Source organism: Oncorhynchus kisutch, linkage group LG8 (genome assembly GCF_002021735.2).
Source record: "Oncorhynchus kisutch isolate 150728-3 linkage group LG8, Okis_V2, whole genome shotgun sequence".
Taxonomy (NCBI): domain Eukaryota; kingdom Metazoa; phylum Chordata; class Actinopteri; order Salmoniformes; family Salmonidae; genus Oncorhynchus; species Oncorhynchus kisutch.
In genome coordinates, this window is record NC_034181.2 from 30505264 (window position 1) to 30522354 (window position 17091).

The 17091-nt window shown below is 40.2% G+C and overlaps 1 protein-coding gene across 1 annotated transcript; it reads right to left on the minus strand.

The window, feature by feature from the left end:
• Positions 1-811: 811 nt before the first annotated feature.
• LOC109895889 (beta-1 adrenergic receptor) lies at positions 812-14755 on the minus strand. The gene is made up of 2 exons (XM_020489964.2): positions 12825-14755; positions 812-2078 (listed from the first exon to the last, which is right to left on the minus strand). The coding sequence occupies exons 1-2, from the start codon at positions 14216-14218 to the stop codon at positions 2039-2041; spliced, it is 1434 nt and encodes a 477-aa protein (XP_020345553.1). The 5' UTR covers positions 14219-14755; the 3' UTR covers positions 812-2038.
• Positions 14756-17091: the final 2336 nt, after the last annotated feature.

The following is a 17091-nucleotide window of genomic DNA, read 5'->3' on the forward strand; positions in this document are numbered from 1 at the left end:
CGGCAACAATCTCATAATCGTTTGGACCAAACCGCATCAGATAGATGGCCTGTAGAGACACTCGCTCACTCTCCAGTGAGATACATTCAGCCTCTTGAGAAAATTATGAAACAGAGACAAAAGATAAATTATTGTAGAGATTTAAAAAAAAATGTATTGGTACATTTTTTGCGGAAGCCTGGCCTCCCTTGGCATCCATGAATACATGCCACTGGTTATAAAGCAGTGAGGGGTTGTTTATCCTTGTAGATGACCAGTACAGTAGGTTGTGTGTGATTAATGAAGGCTTTACCAGCCTGCCACTTAAAAACTGTAACAGGAATTACCTGATAGGAATCGAGTTGAACTCCGGTCCGGATAATTGTTTCCATCCCAAGGAGTTGAGGAGATATGGATGTTTTTGTAGCATGAGTGTTTTCAACCCCACACAGTTACTGTGAGCGTTATGCGTTCCAGGGCTTATTCCCCTAGAGTGAGAGACAGACTACATGTATTTCTCTACAGCCAAAATTCTCCCTCTCACTCACCCTCCACTATCTCTGTCTGTCTGTCTCCCTTTTTTCTGTCTCTAACTCTGTCTCACTGACTCACTCTCTTTCTCTGTTTCTGTCTCTACCTCTGTCTCACTCACTCACTGACTCACTCTCTTTCTCTGTTTCTGTCTCTAACTCTGTTTCACTCACTCACTGACTCACTCTCTTTCTCTGTTTCTGTCTCTAACTCTGTCTCACTCACTCACTCACTGACTCACTCTCTTTCTCTGTTTCTGTCTCTCTCTGCTCCCTCTCTTTCACACATTGATACAAGTGAGAAGGATCATGGAAACCTTGTCATTTACTTCAGTTGTACAGTCATATGTTTAGTGAAAGGTTTGTAGAGGTACCAATTGTCAGAATTCATAATGACTTAGTTCATACCAATATTGAATTAATGTTATTTTTGGAAATTACATAACACTCATTGCTGTGTAAAAATAAAAAATGAACACATTTTTGTACTCATATGACATCCTATAGCATCAACAATGATACACAATAAATAAGTTATGAGCAAATATGCTGCACGAGATGCAAGGAAGTGTTAGTAGATCTTATGGGTCAATGCAATGTCTGCAATCAGTGATGCAGATGGTCCTGCTGTGTGTACGAAGCACCATAAGGATGTAATTTGGCTGTGGGTCAGTACACCTGATAGGTGTGCTGGTAAATTTAGTGTGGCTGATGCTTCAAATCATCTTAGGTTTTCATGGATTAGTTGGCAGTCATTGCCTTACATTCATAATTGACTGTTTTGTGCAATTTATGTATTTTAGTTACATATCACTATTTATGAAATAATATGTTAATGTCCTTGATCAGAACACTTATATTTCAGTTGCAGTTTTTAATTAGGTTGATTTGGCAGTGAAGAGGTTGATGATATGAAATTGCTACACTATGGACATTACTGGACAGTAAAGACATATGGCATAATATTCCTGTATTAAGTTGACAAGTTTTGCATTTACAGATAAAGTTGAGATATAATAAATAAATAAATAATTTAGCATTAGATAATGTACAAAATGTATTCTGATTCCCCACTTTTGACCATACATCACACACTGTGTATTACTGCGTCACGTCCTAAGAGCTACTGAAATCCTTTCTGGTTGTCGGGGAAGAGTCTGTCCTATTGTACACAGTATGCTGTGAGTGTGTTGGTGGTAGCCAATGCCAGGATAAGTCAGTTAATGATTATGATTTATTTTATGTTGTATTGCAGTGAACAGTGAGCTATCCTCACAGTCTCAGGCCTACCAACATGTGGCAGGGTGGTGTGTTAACACAGTTGGTCTTCAGGTCTTGTGATTAGCACCTTTAAACTGGTGCTACTCCCAAAGTCCAGACCAGCCAACCCAAACTGCCCAGTCCAGTTCTCCTTCTCAGGGTTTTGACATCAGTCAATCTTCCTTGCCCATATTCACCAGGACCAGCTCGTCTGCCATCTCCTTTGGTTTTCCTTTGTGCAGTCTCATCTCAGCCATTCCAATCTCTGCTCAGTCAGTTGTGAAAGTCAGTTTTTCACCCGTCCAATTCCTGTAATGTGAAACTGAGTTAATAAGGATAAATATTTTTTTGTGCTTACTGTATTGAGTCATATTCCTGTCATACTTCATATTCCAGACATTGTTAAAGCCTATGATTCACTGAGTACTAAGAATGTCATTTCAGTTTGCAAGATAATTACTTTTGAGGAATGTTGATGCCATATTAGCCAAAATATACTAAGCACATTTTACTGTAACAAATTCAGAGCCAGCAGAAAGTGGCTATTGTATCAATGGTGAAATATCGACTCTATAATAAAAGGTGTTTTGTTTTCCCAGCCTTGGAGAAGATGAGATTTTTGCATTGATACTGTATATTCAAGACATCACCTTTTTGGAAAATATTTATTTTTACAAAATGATGGAATGGAATTCAAAGCATTGGGATCCAACCCTGAAATTGATCCAAACATCTTATTTGATCATGTCATTTACATTTAATTTGCAATATCAGACTTGTTGTTCACCCCATCCTCCCATTAAATCCCAAACACATGCTCCTTTACTGTTAAAGAATCCAGATATGAAGGCCAACTAATGGTCTCATCAGGAGATTATGTGTTTGTTTGACTTGGCAAATGCCCTTTGTGAGAGGTTACTCTGACATGGTGGGAGGAGGTTGAAATGTGTAGCTTACATAAATGTATTGAACATTGTGGGATTTGGGTTCATTTTTTAACTGGGAAACAGTTTTACTGCTTATTTGAGTTTGAGCTTTTAAACATATCTCTCCTGATTGATTAATTTCCATCCTATCCCCATCAATCACTTCATGGTAGTGTGTACTCTAGGGTTCTCTTTCCCCCAAACATACCCAACCAATCCTTTTTTCAAAATGCCAGAGATTCTGATCCTATCAGTTTTACAGTACATGTCTACGCAGGAAAATATAAACAATGCCCACCATTGTTTTGCTAGAGAAATCTACAGAAAGATGAAAGCATTTTATGAAATATGACTCAAGTACCCTTAGCCCTTATAAAGCAAGTACTGTACTTTCACTTGGTCTTCTGAGGGAAATAATTGTCTGTGTAGTTTAAATCCTAGTTCAAATTTGGCTTTCGCTTCATCCCAAAGTCTCAGGCAGAGACATCCATCATTTGAGTTAAGTGTATTTTCTTTTACAGTACACGTCAACAGGCGAAGGTGGACTTTGTGGTCAGAAATTGAGGTCTTGCCTCTGGCAGGTATGGGGCCAAAGGGTTTATTTTGTAATCCTGTCTACTACAGTGGAAGTGCCAAATATGTTGATTTCTATGATTGATGGCGCTAAAATATTTCAATCAAGTTGTTTGCAGTTTCTTAAGAACCACCTGGAGCACATGGTTCCTCACCATTAAGAACCTTCCAACACATAGATGTTTCTTTCCAGGCCTCAGGGCATTACTATCCACACTACAGTAAATTGGAAAGAAACAATCAATGAGATTAAGTTGATTTAAATTACTTGCCAATTTTTTTTGTTGCTTTATTCAACTGCAGACAGTGCAGTAAAACATTGACTTCAACCTTCTCTCACCATTTTAAGATGTGTCCCATACTGAACTACTTACTCAACTCCAAAACCACACCATTTAGCTGTAGGATTTGATCAGATACTCAGCTCTCATTGACAATGAGTGTCGAAGAGTGTCATTACCATGCTTTAGCTGACCCTGTTCCTAATTTCATGCTCTCTGAGGTAATATCTCTTTCTAATCCAACAAAATACTTATATGGCATGTGGTGCTCAGTTGATGGCAGTGCTCACATATTTAAAAGGAACATTTTTGGTCTGTCATGGACGACTGCACATGAAAAGAGCTCTAGTTCAGGTCATTTCCTGGGTAAGTCGCTACTGCTGCAGTTTCTAATTTTATAGAATCGTGACATTTTTTTTTATATACAATTCTTGTCACCTGCTGTAATTTGAAAAAGTGACCATTGTGTTAAAGATTGTACAATGTGATTTATTTGTGCCAGAATGAAAAGGCTTGCTTTCATCTGTCAACTGTTTTATTCGTTTTACAAATATAACTTAATTGATGCGCATATTTTCTCTGGTCATCCTGCATGCCTATAACTGAAAAGTATGTACAGTGTATTTCATTGATACCATTATGAGAAATAGATGCATGGACAAACTGTAATGACTAGCCTTTCTAAATATTGACTGGACTTTTTACCATTGATACTAGTGATGATGACAAATGCTGTTTAACTGACAAATGATGTACAACAGAGTACAATGTTTCTGTTTATTCATAATAAGACAGCGTTGCATTCCACTCTCCGGGAGAAAGGATTTAGATTTTACACATTGCTGGGTAGCATTACAAACTCAGCATGTAGCTCTATATCTAGGACCCAAGCCAGGACATCACCAATGTCTGTTGAAAATAGTGCTGGTGTCACCTAATGTGTGTATAAATGTTTACTCAGTCATTTGGAGTAATAAGCCAATTGCGGCATGCACTCTGAATCACTCAGTACATTAGGCTGGGCCGCAGATCGACATATTTCCACTGCCTCTCCTCTTGGTGGATTCTCTCCAAAAGCTATTTCTTGCCTGATATATTTGCCATGCCAAACAAGTGGAAGCTGAAACAACAACACAAGTTCAGAGGGTGAAAATACAGTGTAATGTGTCTCTCTAATCTGTGCAATTCAATTTGCTCTGAACATATCCATTAGAAAGTTGTGTCTGAGTTCAAACTGCCACAACATGTTGGCCTTCATTGCTTGTTGTGACACCTCGTGAGTGTTATTGCACTAATCCATTACTGAACTGAATATAGGTGCCATACAGCAACTTCTTAACCCAGGACTTCTGTGAGAATTTGATGAGAATTCTAGGAATCTTTAATTTGCTGTATTTTGGGAGGTGAATTTGATAACAATATCTGACACACTACATGTTTCTGTTGAGGGACATGGTGTTTGGATAAATATATCTTGAGGCATTTGGCCCTGGATCACCCCAAGGGGTGAGATCATGCCTCAGTCTCAGTTGCTTGGTAGCATACAGAAAGAGAGTTTAGTCCATCAGCCATCAGATGGGAATTACTGTTCCAGGCATGTCCCACAAAGCTATTCCACTGAAAGCTGCAGGACTCTGTCAGTTGGTAATTTGGGACACAACCTTTTAGTGCCAGGGCAAACACAAAAGTTAGTACCACTGAGCTAATGATTGCAAAGCCATTGTAAAACAAACCTATCTTCTATCATGCTTTTATAGAGGCTCTGCCATTATTGATGCTTAATTAATATGATGATCACATGTTATTTTTTTGTGATAACGGCTTCTCTCTATTATACAGTCATTTTGTCCGTGGAGGAAATGTCCTGTTTGTTCTATCTGAGTCTGGCTGAATTGTTAACAAAACAGGCATTCACTCTTTGCTGAATGGCTCAATTGAAGATAATGAAATAGTGCTCTAGAGGTTGAACCTGCAATCTTGATTGTGTTGGCCTTGTATAACCAAACAGTATTAGAGCACATTTTAAATTAGAATGATCTTTAGTTGAATTTCTATTAATTTCAAGACTAAGCCTTTTCTCAAATCTACGTCAAAGAAACTCCTGGCATTTTGCTTCGAAGAGTGGAACATTTTTAATAATCTGTACGTTAGGTGAAGTGTTGACAAAAAAAATAATTGTGAGTTCTCACCCCACTGCCATTTTTAAATATTGGCACAGAACAAGTTGTGTTCTTCAATCATTTACTGTTTTCCCTTGCATTACAGTCTTATCACATTTCCCCTGACCCATACTGAGCAGGCCACTGCAGAGCATACCACTGCTTATGAAAGAGAATGAGTATGTGATAACTATTACAAGATGCTGTAGTGCTGCCGCATCATGAGGACTAAAACAGTAGCAGCTGTTCCTCTTTAGATCTAAAAACAGTTTGATATGAGAAACTCTGAGGACATTAGCTACAGTAATTTGATTATTTTGCTGTACTGTACAGAATGAACAAATTACACAGGGTTTAGTTAAAGATGTCACATTCCATGTATTTCTTAATGAAGGATAGCTTCGATATTTATGATATGTATGTGATATGTATCATTTATAAAATACACTGCATGGTCAAGAGTATGTGGACATCTAACTACCATCATGAATTTCCCATGTGGCATCGACTTTGTTTGGAACATTGAATTAGCAATAATTTGTACAAAGCTCCATTCCGTATTTAGTCATAAGACTAGATATAACAATAGTCATTACCCTGCTAGCACATTTAGTTCCTTGGAAGTTGTGGGAACATAAGTTTTAAGTTTCCCATTGGTTCTGGGAATGAAGCCATACGTTTCTTGACCGTTAAAATTGAGTGTTTTTTAAACCTTTTGAGAACGGAAGTGAACATTTCGCCTGTTCTGGAACATACATTTTTAGGTTGCAGGGAGGTTCTGAGAATGTTTTACTATGGTTCCCTGAAAAATTTCCTGGGAGGCTTTATTCATGTTCTGAGAACAGAAATTATAAGTTATTTGAAGGTAATTAAATAACGTTCTGAGAACATGTTTCAATAATACCTTTAATAACACTACTAGCTAAGTTTGGCTTAACTGTTTTGAACTCCAAGCACAGATAAGACACATTGAAATTATTTTTCATAGGCATTAATCATGCAAACACATTCATTTTTTATTGTGGAGTGGCATCAGTGAGATTCCAACATACAGTGCCATCAGAAAGTATTCATACCCCTTGACATATTCTACATTTTCTTGTTTTACCACCTGAATTCAAAATGGGAGCAAAAAACAAATTCACTCTACACTCAATTCCCCATAATAGTGAAAACATGTTTTTAGAACATTTTAAAAATGTATTGGAAATGAAATGCAACAATATCTCATTTACAAAAGTATTCACACCCCTGAGTCAATACTTTGTAGAAACACTTTTGTTAGCTATTACAGCTGTAAGTCTTTCTTGGTAAGTCTCTAAAAGCTTTCCACACCATGATTGTGCAAATTGTGCCTATTTATTATTTTCTAAATTCTTCAAGCTCTGTCAAATGAGTTGTTAATCATTGCTAGACAACCATTTTGGGGTCTTTCCATAGATTTTCAAGTAGATTTAAGTCAAAACTGTAACTCAGCCACTCATTCACTGTCTTCTTGGTAAGCAACTCCAGTGTAGATTTGGCCTTGTGTTTTAAGTTATTGTCCTGCTGAAAGATGAATTAATCTCCCAGTGTCTGGTGGAAAGCAGACTGAACCCAGGTTTCATCTAAGATGTTGCCTGTGCTTAGCTCCGTTCCGTAAATGTTTTATCCTGAAAAAATCCACAGTCCTTAACGATTACAAGCCTACCCATAACATGATGCAGCCACCACCATGCTTGAAAATATGGAGAGTGGTACTTAGTAATGTGTTGGATTTGCCCCAAACACTTTGTATTCAGGACAAAAAGTGAATTGCTTTGCCAAATGTTTTGCAGTATCGCTTTAGTGCCTTCTTGCAAACCGGATGCATGTTTTGGAATATTTTTATTTTGTACAGGCTTCCTTCATTTCACTTTGTCATTTAGGTTAGTATTGTGGAGTAACTACAATGTTGTTAATCCATCCTCAGTTTTCTCCTATCACAGCTAATCACAGCCTTTAAACTCTGTAACTGTTTTAAATCACCATTGGCTTCACAATGAAATCCCTGAGCGGTTTCCTTCCTTTCTGGCAACTGAGTTCCGAAGGATACCTGTATCTTTGTAGTGACTGTGTGTATTTATATACCTTCCAAAGTGTAATTAATAACTTCACCATGCTCAAAGGGAAAGCATGTCTGCTTTTTAAACGTTTACCCATCTACCAATAGGTGCCCTTCTTTGTGAGGTATTGGAAACCTCCCTGGTCTTTGTGGTTGAATCTGTGTTTGAAATGTACTGCTCGACTGATGGACCTTAGAGATAATTGTATATGTGGGGTACAGAGATGAGGTAGTCATTCAAAAATCATCTAATTAGTCCACTGCGCCACCAGGATGGAGCTAGCATGCCATATTTTTAAAACTCATACAAAGCTGTTTATTTTAGTCTAGTCTAGAGGTTGACCGATTTTTCAACGCCGATACCGATTATTGGAGGACCAAAAGAAGCCGATACCAATTAATCGTCCAATTAATTAATTAATTTGTAATAATGACAATTAAAACAATACTGAATGAACACTTATTTTAACTTAATATAATACATCAATAAAATCAATGTAGCCTCAAATAAATAATGAAACATGTTCAATTTGGTTTAAATAATGGAAAAACAAAGTGTTGGAGAAGAAAGTAAAAGTGCAATATTTTCCTTGCTTAGAACATGAGAACATATGAAAGCTGGTGGTTCCTTTTAACATGAGTCTTCAATATTCCCAGGCAAGACGTTTTAGGTTGTAGTTATTACAGGACTATTTCTCTCTATACCGTTTGTATTTCATATACCTTTGACTATTGGATGTTCTTATAGGCACTTTAGTGTAACAGTATAGCTTCCGTCCCTCTCCTCGCCCCTACCTGGGCTCGAACCAGGAACACATCAACAACAGCCACCCTCGAAGCATCGTTACCCATCGCTCCACAAAAGCAGAGGCCCTTGCAGAGCAAGGGGAACAACTACTCCAAGTCTCAGAGCGAGTGACATTTGAAACACTATTAGTGCGCACCCCGCTAACTAGCTAGCCATTTCACATCGGTTACACCACCCTAATCTCGGGAGTTGATAGTCATAAACAGAGCAATGCTTGAAGCATTGCGAAGAGCTGCTGGCAAACTCACTGTTTGAAAGTGCTGTTTGAATGAATGTTTACGAGCCTGCTGCTGCCTACCATCGCTCAATCAGACTGCTCTATCAAATCATAGACTTAATTATAATATAATAACACACAGAAATATAAGCCTTTGGTCATTAATATGGTTGAATCCGGAAACTATCATTTCGAAAGCAAAACGTTTATTCTTTCAGTGAAATACGGAACCGTTCCCTATTTTATCTAACGGATGGCATCCCTAAGTCTAAATGTTGCTGTTACATTGTACAACCTTCAATGTTATGTCATAATTATGTACAATTCTGGCAAATTAATTACAGTCTTTGTTAGGAATAAATGTACTTCACACAGTTCGCAATGAGCCAGATGGCCCAAACTCCTGCATATACCCTGACTGCTTGCATCATCACACGTTCACACGTTCATCACACGTTCACACTTCATCACACGTTTGGCGAAGTAGGCTGTGATTCGATGAGAAGGCACCGCATTGATTATATGCAACGCAGGACACGCTAGATAAACTAGTAATATCATCAACCATGTGTAGTTAACTAGTAATTATGTTAAGATTGATTGTTTTTTACAAGATACGTTTAATGCTAGCTAGCAACTTACCTTGGCTTCTTGCTGCCCTCGCTTAACAGGTAGTCAGCCTGCCACGCAGGCTCCTCGTGGAGTGCAATGTAAGGCAGGTGGTTAGAGCGTTGGACTAGTAACCGGAAGGTTGCAAAAACGAATCCCTGAGCTGACAAGGTAAAAATCTGTTGTTCTGCCCCTGAACAAGGCAGTTAACCCACCGTTCCTAGGCCGTCATTGAAAATAAGAATGTGTTCTTAACTGACTTGCCTAGTTAAATAAAGGTGTAAAAAAAATGTTTTTAAAAATTGGCCAATCAGTGTCCAAAAATACCGATTACCGATTGTTATGAAAACTTGAAATCGGCCCTAATTAATTGGCTATTCCGATTAATCAGTCGTCCTCTAGTCTAGTCAAACCACAGAGATATATAGAGGACTCATCTTTATATCAGTGCCATTATAGCGTCTTTGATGGCATCGGCAGTGCCATTGAGGCTAAAAACCACAGGAATCCCCAACCAGTTAACTACTTAACTGCTTTAAAATGGTGGATGATGGCAATGTCTAATAAAAATGGCATTGTCCATGCTAAAACAGATATCTATGATGAGTCCTCTATTTTTCACTTTGATTCAAACAGACCCCATTTCAAAGGAAACAAGCATTCATTAAGATTACGTGTGGCCAATTAGTGGGTGTGGCCAACACACCTGAACACACTTAACCAGATAGAGGATGGAGAGAGTTTTGTTGATGGTGAGAACAGAATGTATCTGTTTTAAAATATAATTCTTAGAAAGTTCTTTGAATGTTACTAATGTTTTCTAGTGGTTTTTATGGAAAGGTTTCTTAATGTTCTGAGAACATGACTTTAAATAGAACCATGAGGAAACCTATAGAAAATGTTATGCTAAAGTACTGAAATTCCCACCTAAGAAACATATGGTTCTCAGAATGTTATGTGCTAGCTAGGTATCCTGCACAATTCCCACAACATTGTAGGAAGGATTTAGGCTAAATTACCATAGGACAACACTGCTCTCACCAAGCACTAAGCGCTGGCTTATCACCACCTGCAGAAGACATAGGTCCCTGATTCATGCTGTGTCCTAGCCTATCCCCCCTGCCTGCCGGGGCCAATAGGGAGTTCACACATTATCATTCACATTCAATAGACTGTTAAAGCCACGGCCCGGTTTTTCTGATACACCTAATGATCTCACTCTAGTACAGTGAGCTATAGCCTTCTTACTCAGGCTGAATTACTGGACACTCTTAAATGGTTCCTACGTTACTGCCCAATTAATTGCATCTGTTAAAGAGCTCAGAGATTGCAACATTTCGGAAACAATTGTAACACTGCAAATGAACTGTTTAGATAAAAAATATATAATTGCATGTCACTGGCCTATTCATATTACTGGACTGTTGTCAGCTATAGAGCTTTTAAAGTCATCTTTAGATCCAGTATTTGCATGTGTGAGAAGAATGTGCACTCATAATGATTCCTAACTGCCCCTGAAACCCACGGAACAAGATCAGTATAGATAACACAGCCTACTACCCTTCAACTGTAAATTGATGCAGTGAGAATTCAGAAGTGAGTGAAGGCACTTGTTATGGATTAAATTGGTAGTTATTAAAAAGGTAACCTGATCCCAGCATCTGTATAGTATAAGTGACTCTGCAAATTGGATTGGTTTGGTAAGACACATGTTTAGCAGTCCAACCATAAACAAACCATGCTCTTATGTGTGCTCCCAATGGCTATTTGTCTTGTAAACAGCCTCTCCCGGTGAGCGGAAGTCTTGTGGCTCAGTGATAAAGGGTTATCAGCTGTGGGCGGGTGTTGGACAGGCTGCAGAGGGGCCCTAGCAGAGGCATAAACACCATCAACTCACTCTATTGGGAAGCCCCTCTATAATGTCTGCATCAGACATTCACACTTTTTGACACTTTTAATTGGGTTTAGTTTTGATGTACAATACTTTACTATAATGCATATTTTTTGTCATTAAAAAAGCTATATTAATTTGTATGTTTTCTTACCATTTTATCAACCTTTAGGTTCTAAATGGATAATTAATTGGTATTGAAGGTTCCAAGACACAGCAAGAAGAGGTGGTTAAGGGTATAGTAGAGTAAACAGCTACAGAAGCACTAAATTACACATGGGGATTTGAAATGATTTGTTTTTTAGAGAACCCTTGGTAATATGTTATTAATTTGTATAATGTTGACATGTGCCGCATTCAAAGATGAACAGGTAACATAATACGGTAGCAGCAATTATAAATTCATCTACAGTCTTGAAATTAATTACTTTGATATGGATCTACACAATGAACATTTGCATATTACATTTCACATTGCGTTATAATGTTGTAATATTAATCTTTCAGTATGTAAGCATTGAGTACATTCATTAGGCCTACATTGTTCCAGCAGCTTAGTGTATTCAGAACATATCCAAATATATTGAACATGCATGCCCAGTGAGCTCTACGAAACCTGTGAGTGAAGGATTCAAAGAGATGGTTTGATTTACCAAACGTATCCCCTCTCCCAAAGGAATACCGCGAAACTACAGACATGATTCTAAACATGCCCTCTGGATTGCAGCAGTACACTCCCCTCCTGATGTCTTAGCATTGTTTCAATTATGTATTGAATGGTTGACAAATGACACACACACATAAATTGCGTAATCAACCTATGGTAGTGTATTTCAACATTATGAACAGACTTTTCCCTTCATAATGTGGAAATACACTACCATAGGTTGATTACGCAATTTATGTGTGTGTGTGTCAGCAGATATCAATTGGCCTAGACTTGTAAATACAATTAGGAGTAACATTTTTGTAAGCTGAAGTTAAACATTTATAGCATCTACGGAATGTTAATTCTGGTACTTCTGTTGATTTTATTTTGTTCCCATTGTATTTGGTCGGTCCTTATTTTACAAGCTGAACTTTAAGTTCAGTGCTTGCTTTGGTTTACAGTATGCTTGTATATTTTGTCATAAAACTGTCATCTTTCAATTCACTTCTAAAGGGATTTTTTCTAAAGTGAAATATATGTCAGTGAACTCTTTTAATTCACTTTGATACTGGAGGATTGAGAATTAGGTTTGTCGCCTTGCATGACAACAAAAGGCTTGTATAGACATGGACCATGGCGTCTTCTCAAGATAATCTATCACTATCAAATCGAATAGTGTAAATGCTAATAAGTGCAAATTTGAGATATCTGTGAAATTTAAACATAATTTATAACATTCATAACATAATTTAAACAATGACCCCCCCTCCCCATTTATCTATGCATTGTTTAAAGTATTTATCATGGAACGAGAAAATGTAGTGTGCAAAATTTTAGATGATAACAATAGGAAACTTACAATTCATTTTCTGGTTTGGAGAATTCACTGAACTGTGTGTTGCCGTTAAAGTGTGGGGGTCCTGGGGAAGGCTCCTCACTCTTGTCGCTGCTCTGACTGCTAGCCAGGCTCTCGTCCCCCTCAGGCCTGGCAGCAGCAGGGGGCTTCTGGAAAGAGCTGGCTGCCTCAGGCGAACCCAGGAAGCAGGGGCAGTGTGTCCGCTTCTCCTTATAGACACCTAAGGTGTTTAATCGTGGGGTGGAAAACCAGGGGCAGCCCAGCAAGTTCTTGAAAGCAGTGCGAAACTCAGGGCTCCTGCAGTAGATTATGGGGTTGAGGCCAGAGTTGATGTAGCCCAGCCAGTTGAGCAGGCGGAAGATCTCTCCCGGGGGCACGTTCCTGTCAAACACGTTGATGATGTTAGCCACAAAGAAAGGCAGCCAGCAGAGGGTGAAGGTGCCCATGATAATGCCCAAGGTCTTGAGGGCCTTGTGCTCCTTGACGACGGTTAGCCGTGAGGGTCTTCGCCTGGAGCTTCTCTTGCGAGGTGAGCTGGTGCAGCTGCTACTGCCACCATAGCCCAAGGGCAAAATGTTGCAACTGTGGTTGCTCAGCTGTGTTGTCGTCGGCGCTGGCCATTCATTCTGGAAGCGCAGCCGGGTCTTGTCTATGAGCTGTACCTGTCGTGTGGCTATGAGGAAGACTTTGACATAGACAAATATCATTATGAGCAAAGGGATGTAGAATGACACTACAGAGGATATAATGGCAAAAGTGCTGTTGGTCATAAAGTCACAGCAGGCAGGGTCCTGATAGCACACCAAGGCCTCCGGGTCCTCTTCTGCCCGCCAAAGCTGGTTCATGATGGGCACAAAAGAGATCAGAGCAGACACAATCCACACCACACACACTATTAGTCGGGCGCGCCACTTATTGAGCAGAACCTTGTGCCTGAGGGGCCTTGTAATGGCAATATAGCGGTCCACTGCAATCACGCAAAGAGTCTCGATGCTGGCCGTGACACAGAGCACATCTACAGAGGTCCAGAGCTCGCAGGAGATGTCACTCAGCTGCCAGTTCCCCGTCACCACGATGGTGGCCCCCAGAGGGACCACCAGGACCCCCATGATGAGGTCAGCACAGGCCAGGGACATGATGAAGATGTTAGTCATAGTCTGTAACTGGGATGTGCGTGCTATAGCGATGATGACCAGCAAGTTGCCCACCACGATGGTCATGATGATGATCACCAGCAATAGTAAACTCCAGGGTCCCGCTGCAGGATGGTAGGGTCCTGTATTGTTGTGAAAGGGGGTCACAGTGGTGTTGACCGCGTAGAGCACTATGCTACTCAAGTTAAAATCCATCTTCATAAGAAAAGACATACACAAAGGTAAAATTGATTTTTCATGCATTAAGAGTAAAAAACAACATTTTGTAATAGCATTTTTAAAGTCAAACACACAACAATTTGGTCTCTCTATGTCACACCCTTGCGTTTTTGTTCATTCCAAGCAAATGTAAATCTCCCGCTGACATGTTTCACAGCTTTCATGTATCACTGGTAAGTGTCCAGATAATCCAAAAATGTATGTCTGTCTCCTATGTCTCCAAACACCGGTGACAACATGTTGTCTTGTCAATGCAATGCATCCAAAATGTCCAAATTAAAACCCCGAAAACAATCCTTTTTGCTCATTTTGTCTTGGATTTATACATCCCTGGAGAGGATAGTGAAAAAATGACCAATTCAAGAAGTTAGAAAAACTTTTTAAAAAGGAGGCAAACCCATATTCCTCTGAAAGAAGTCCAATCATACATACTGTAATGTTTGTCTGGAGCACTTTTCGCTGTGTGCTATATGAGAGCGATGCCACACTGTCAGAGAGCAAGCAGCTGTGACGCTCCTGCTAGAACCACAAGAGTGCACCAAGTGGCTGCCCTCCCTCTTTGGCTGTATATCACTCCCTACCTCTCTCTCTACCCTGCTCTCGCTCTCTTTCTCTCTCTCACTCACTCCCCTGCTCTCTCTCAGTACCCTTCTCTCTCTCTCTCTCGCTCCTGCTTTCTCTTTCTCTCTCTCTCTCTCTCTCTCTCTCTCTCTCTCTCTCTCTCTCTCTCAATTCACAATTCAATTCAAGTGTTTTATTGGCATGGAAAACACATGTTAACATTGCCAAAGCAAGTGAAGTAGATATAAACAAAAGTGAAATACACAATAAAATTGAACAGTAAACATTACACTAACAGAAGTTCCAAAAGAATAAAGACATGTAAAATGTCATATTATGTCTATATACAGTGTTGTAACGATGTGCAAATAATGAAAATAAATAAACATAAATAGTGTTTGTTCTTCACTGGTTTCCCTTTTCTTGTGGCAACAGGTCACAAATCTTGCTGCTGTGATAGCATGCTGGTGTTTCACCCAGTAGATATGGGAGTTTAGAAAAATTGGGTTTGTTTTCAAATTCTTTGTGGATCTGTGTAATCTGAGGGAAATGTGTGTCTCTAATATGTTCATACATTTGGCAGGAGGTCAGGAAGTGCAGCTCAGTTTCTACCTCATTTTGTGGCCAGTGTGAACATAACCTGTCTTCTATTGAGAGCCAGGTCCAAGCCAGCACCAATATTCGTACTGAGCTAAAGAGTAGAGCTGCCGCTTTCAAGGTGCGGGACTCTAACCCGGAAGCTTACAAGAAATCCCGCTATGCCCTGCGACGAACCATCAAACAGGCAAAGTGTCAATACAGGGCTAAGATTGAATCATACTACACCGGCTCCGACGCTCTTTGGATGTGGCAGGGCTTGCAAACTATTACAGACTACAAAGGGAAGCACAGCCGGGAGCTGCCCAGTGACACGAGCCTACCAGACGAGCTAAATCACTTCTATGCTCGCTTCGAGGCAAGCAACACTGAGGCATGCATGAGAGCATAAGCTGTTCCGGATGACTGTGTGATCACGCTCTCTGTAGCCGACGTGAGTAAGACCTTTAAACAGGTCAACATACACAAGGCTGCGTGGCCAGATGGATTACCAGGACGTGTGCTCCAGGCATGTGCTGACCAACTGGCAGGTGTCTTCACTGACATTTTCAACATGTCCCTGATTGAGTCTGTAATACCAACATGCTTCAGGCGTACCACCATAGTCCCTGTGCCCAAGAACACAAAGGCAACCTGCCTAAATGACTACAGACCCGTAGCACTCACGTCCGTAGCCATGAAGTGCTGTGAAAGGCTGGTAATGGCTCACATCAACACCATTATCCCAGAAACCCTAGACCCACTCCAATTTGCATACCACCCAAACAGATCAACAGATGATGCAATCTCTATTGCACGCCACACTGCCCTTTTCCACCTGCACAAAAGGAACACCTATGTGAGAATGCTGTTCATTGACTACAGCTCAGCGTTCAATACCATAGTACCCTCAAAGCTTATCACCAAGCTAAGGATCCTGGGACTAAACACCTACCTCTGCAACTGGATCCTGGACTTCCTGACAGGCCGCCGCCAGGTGGTGACGGTAGGTAGCAACACATCTGCTCCCCAGGGGTGCTTGCTCAGTCCCCTCCTGTACTCCCTGTTCATCCATGACTGCATGGCCAGGCATGACTCCAATACCATCATTAAGTTTGCTGACGACACAACAGTGGTAGGCCTGATCACCGACAACGACGAGAAAGCCTATAGGGAGGAGGTCAGAGACCTGGCCGGGTGGTGCCAGAATAACAACCTATCCCTCAACGTAACCAAGACTAAGGAGATGATTGTGGACTACAGGAAAAGGAGCACCGAGCATGTCCCCATTCTCATCGATGGGGCTGTAGTGGAGCAGGTTGAGAGCTTCAAATTCCTTGGTGTCCACATCAACAACAAACTAGATTGGTCCAAACACACCAAGACAGTCGTGAAGAGGGCACGACAAACCTATTCCCCCTCAGGAAACTAAAAAGATTTGGTATGGGTCCTGAGCTCCTCAAAAGGTTCTACAGCTGCTACATCGAGAGCATCCTGACCGGTTGCATCACTGCCTGGTACGGCAATTGCTCGGCCTACACCTGTTGTATTTGGCGCTGTTGACAAATAAACTTTGATTTGAGGTCTGCATACGGACCTTTCTCAATAGCAAGGCTATGCTCACTGAGTCTGTATATTGACAAAGTTTTCTTAAGTTTGGGTCAGTCACAGTGGTCAGGTATTCTGCCACTGTGTACACTCTGTTTAGGGCCATATAGCATTCCAGTTTGCTCTGTTTTTTTGTTAATTCATTCTAATGT

What these genes read in the sequence shown, in the direction of transcription:
- LOC109895889 (XM_020489964.2), bottom strand. Translation starts at nt 14,218, where the DNA reads ATGCATGAAAAATCAATTTTACCTTTGTGTATGTCTTTTCTTATGAAG. An exon ending in TCCAAACCAGAAAATGAATT is followed by an intron (nt 2,079 to 12,824) that starts GTAAGTTTCCTA and finishes TTCACATTACAG; the next exon opens with GAATTGGACGGGTGAAAAAC.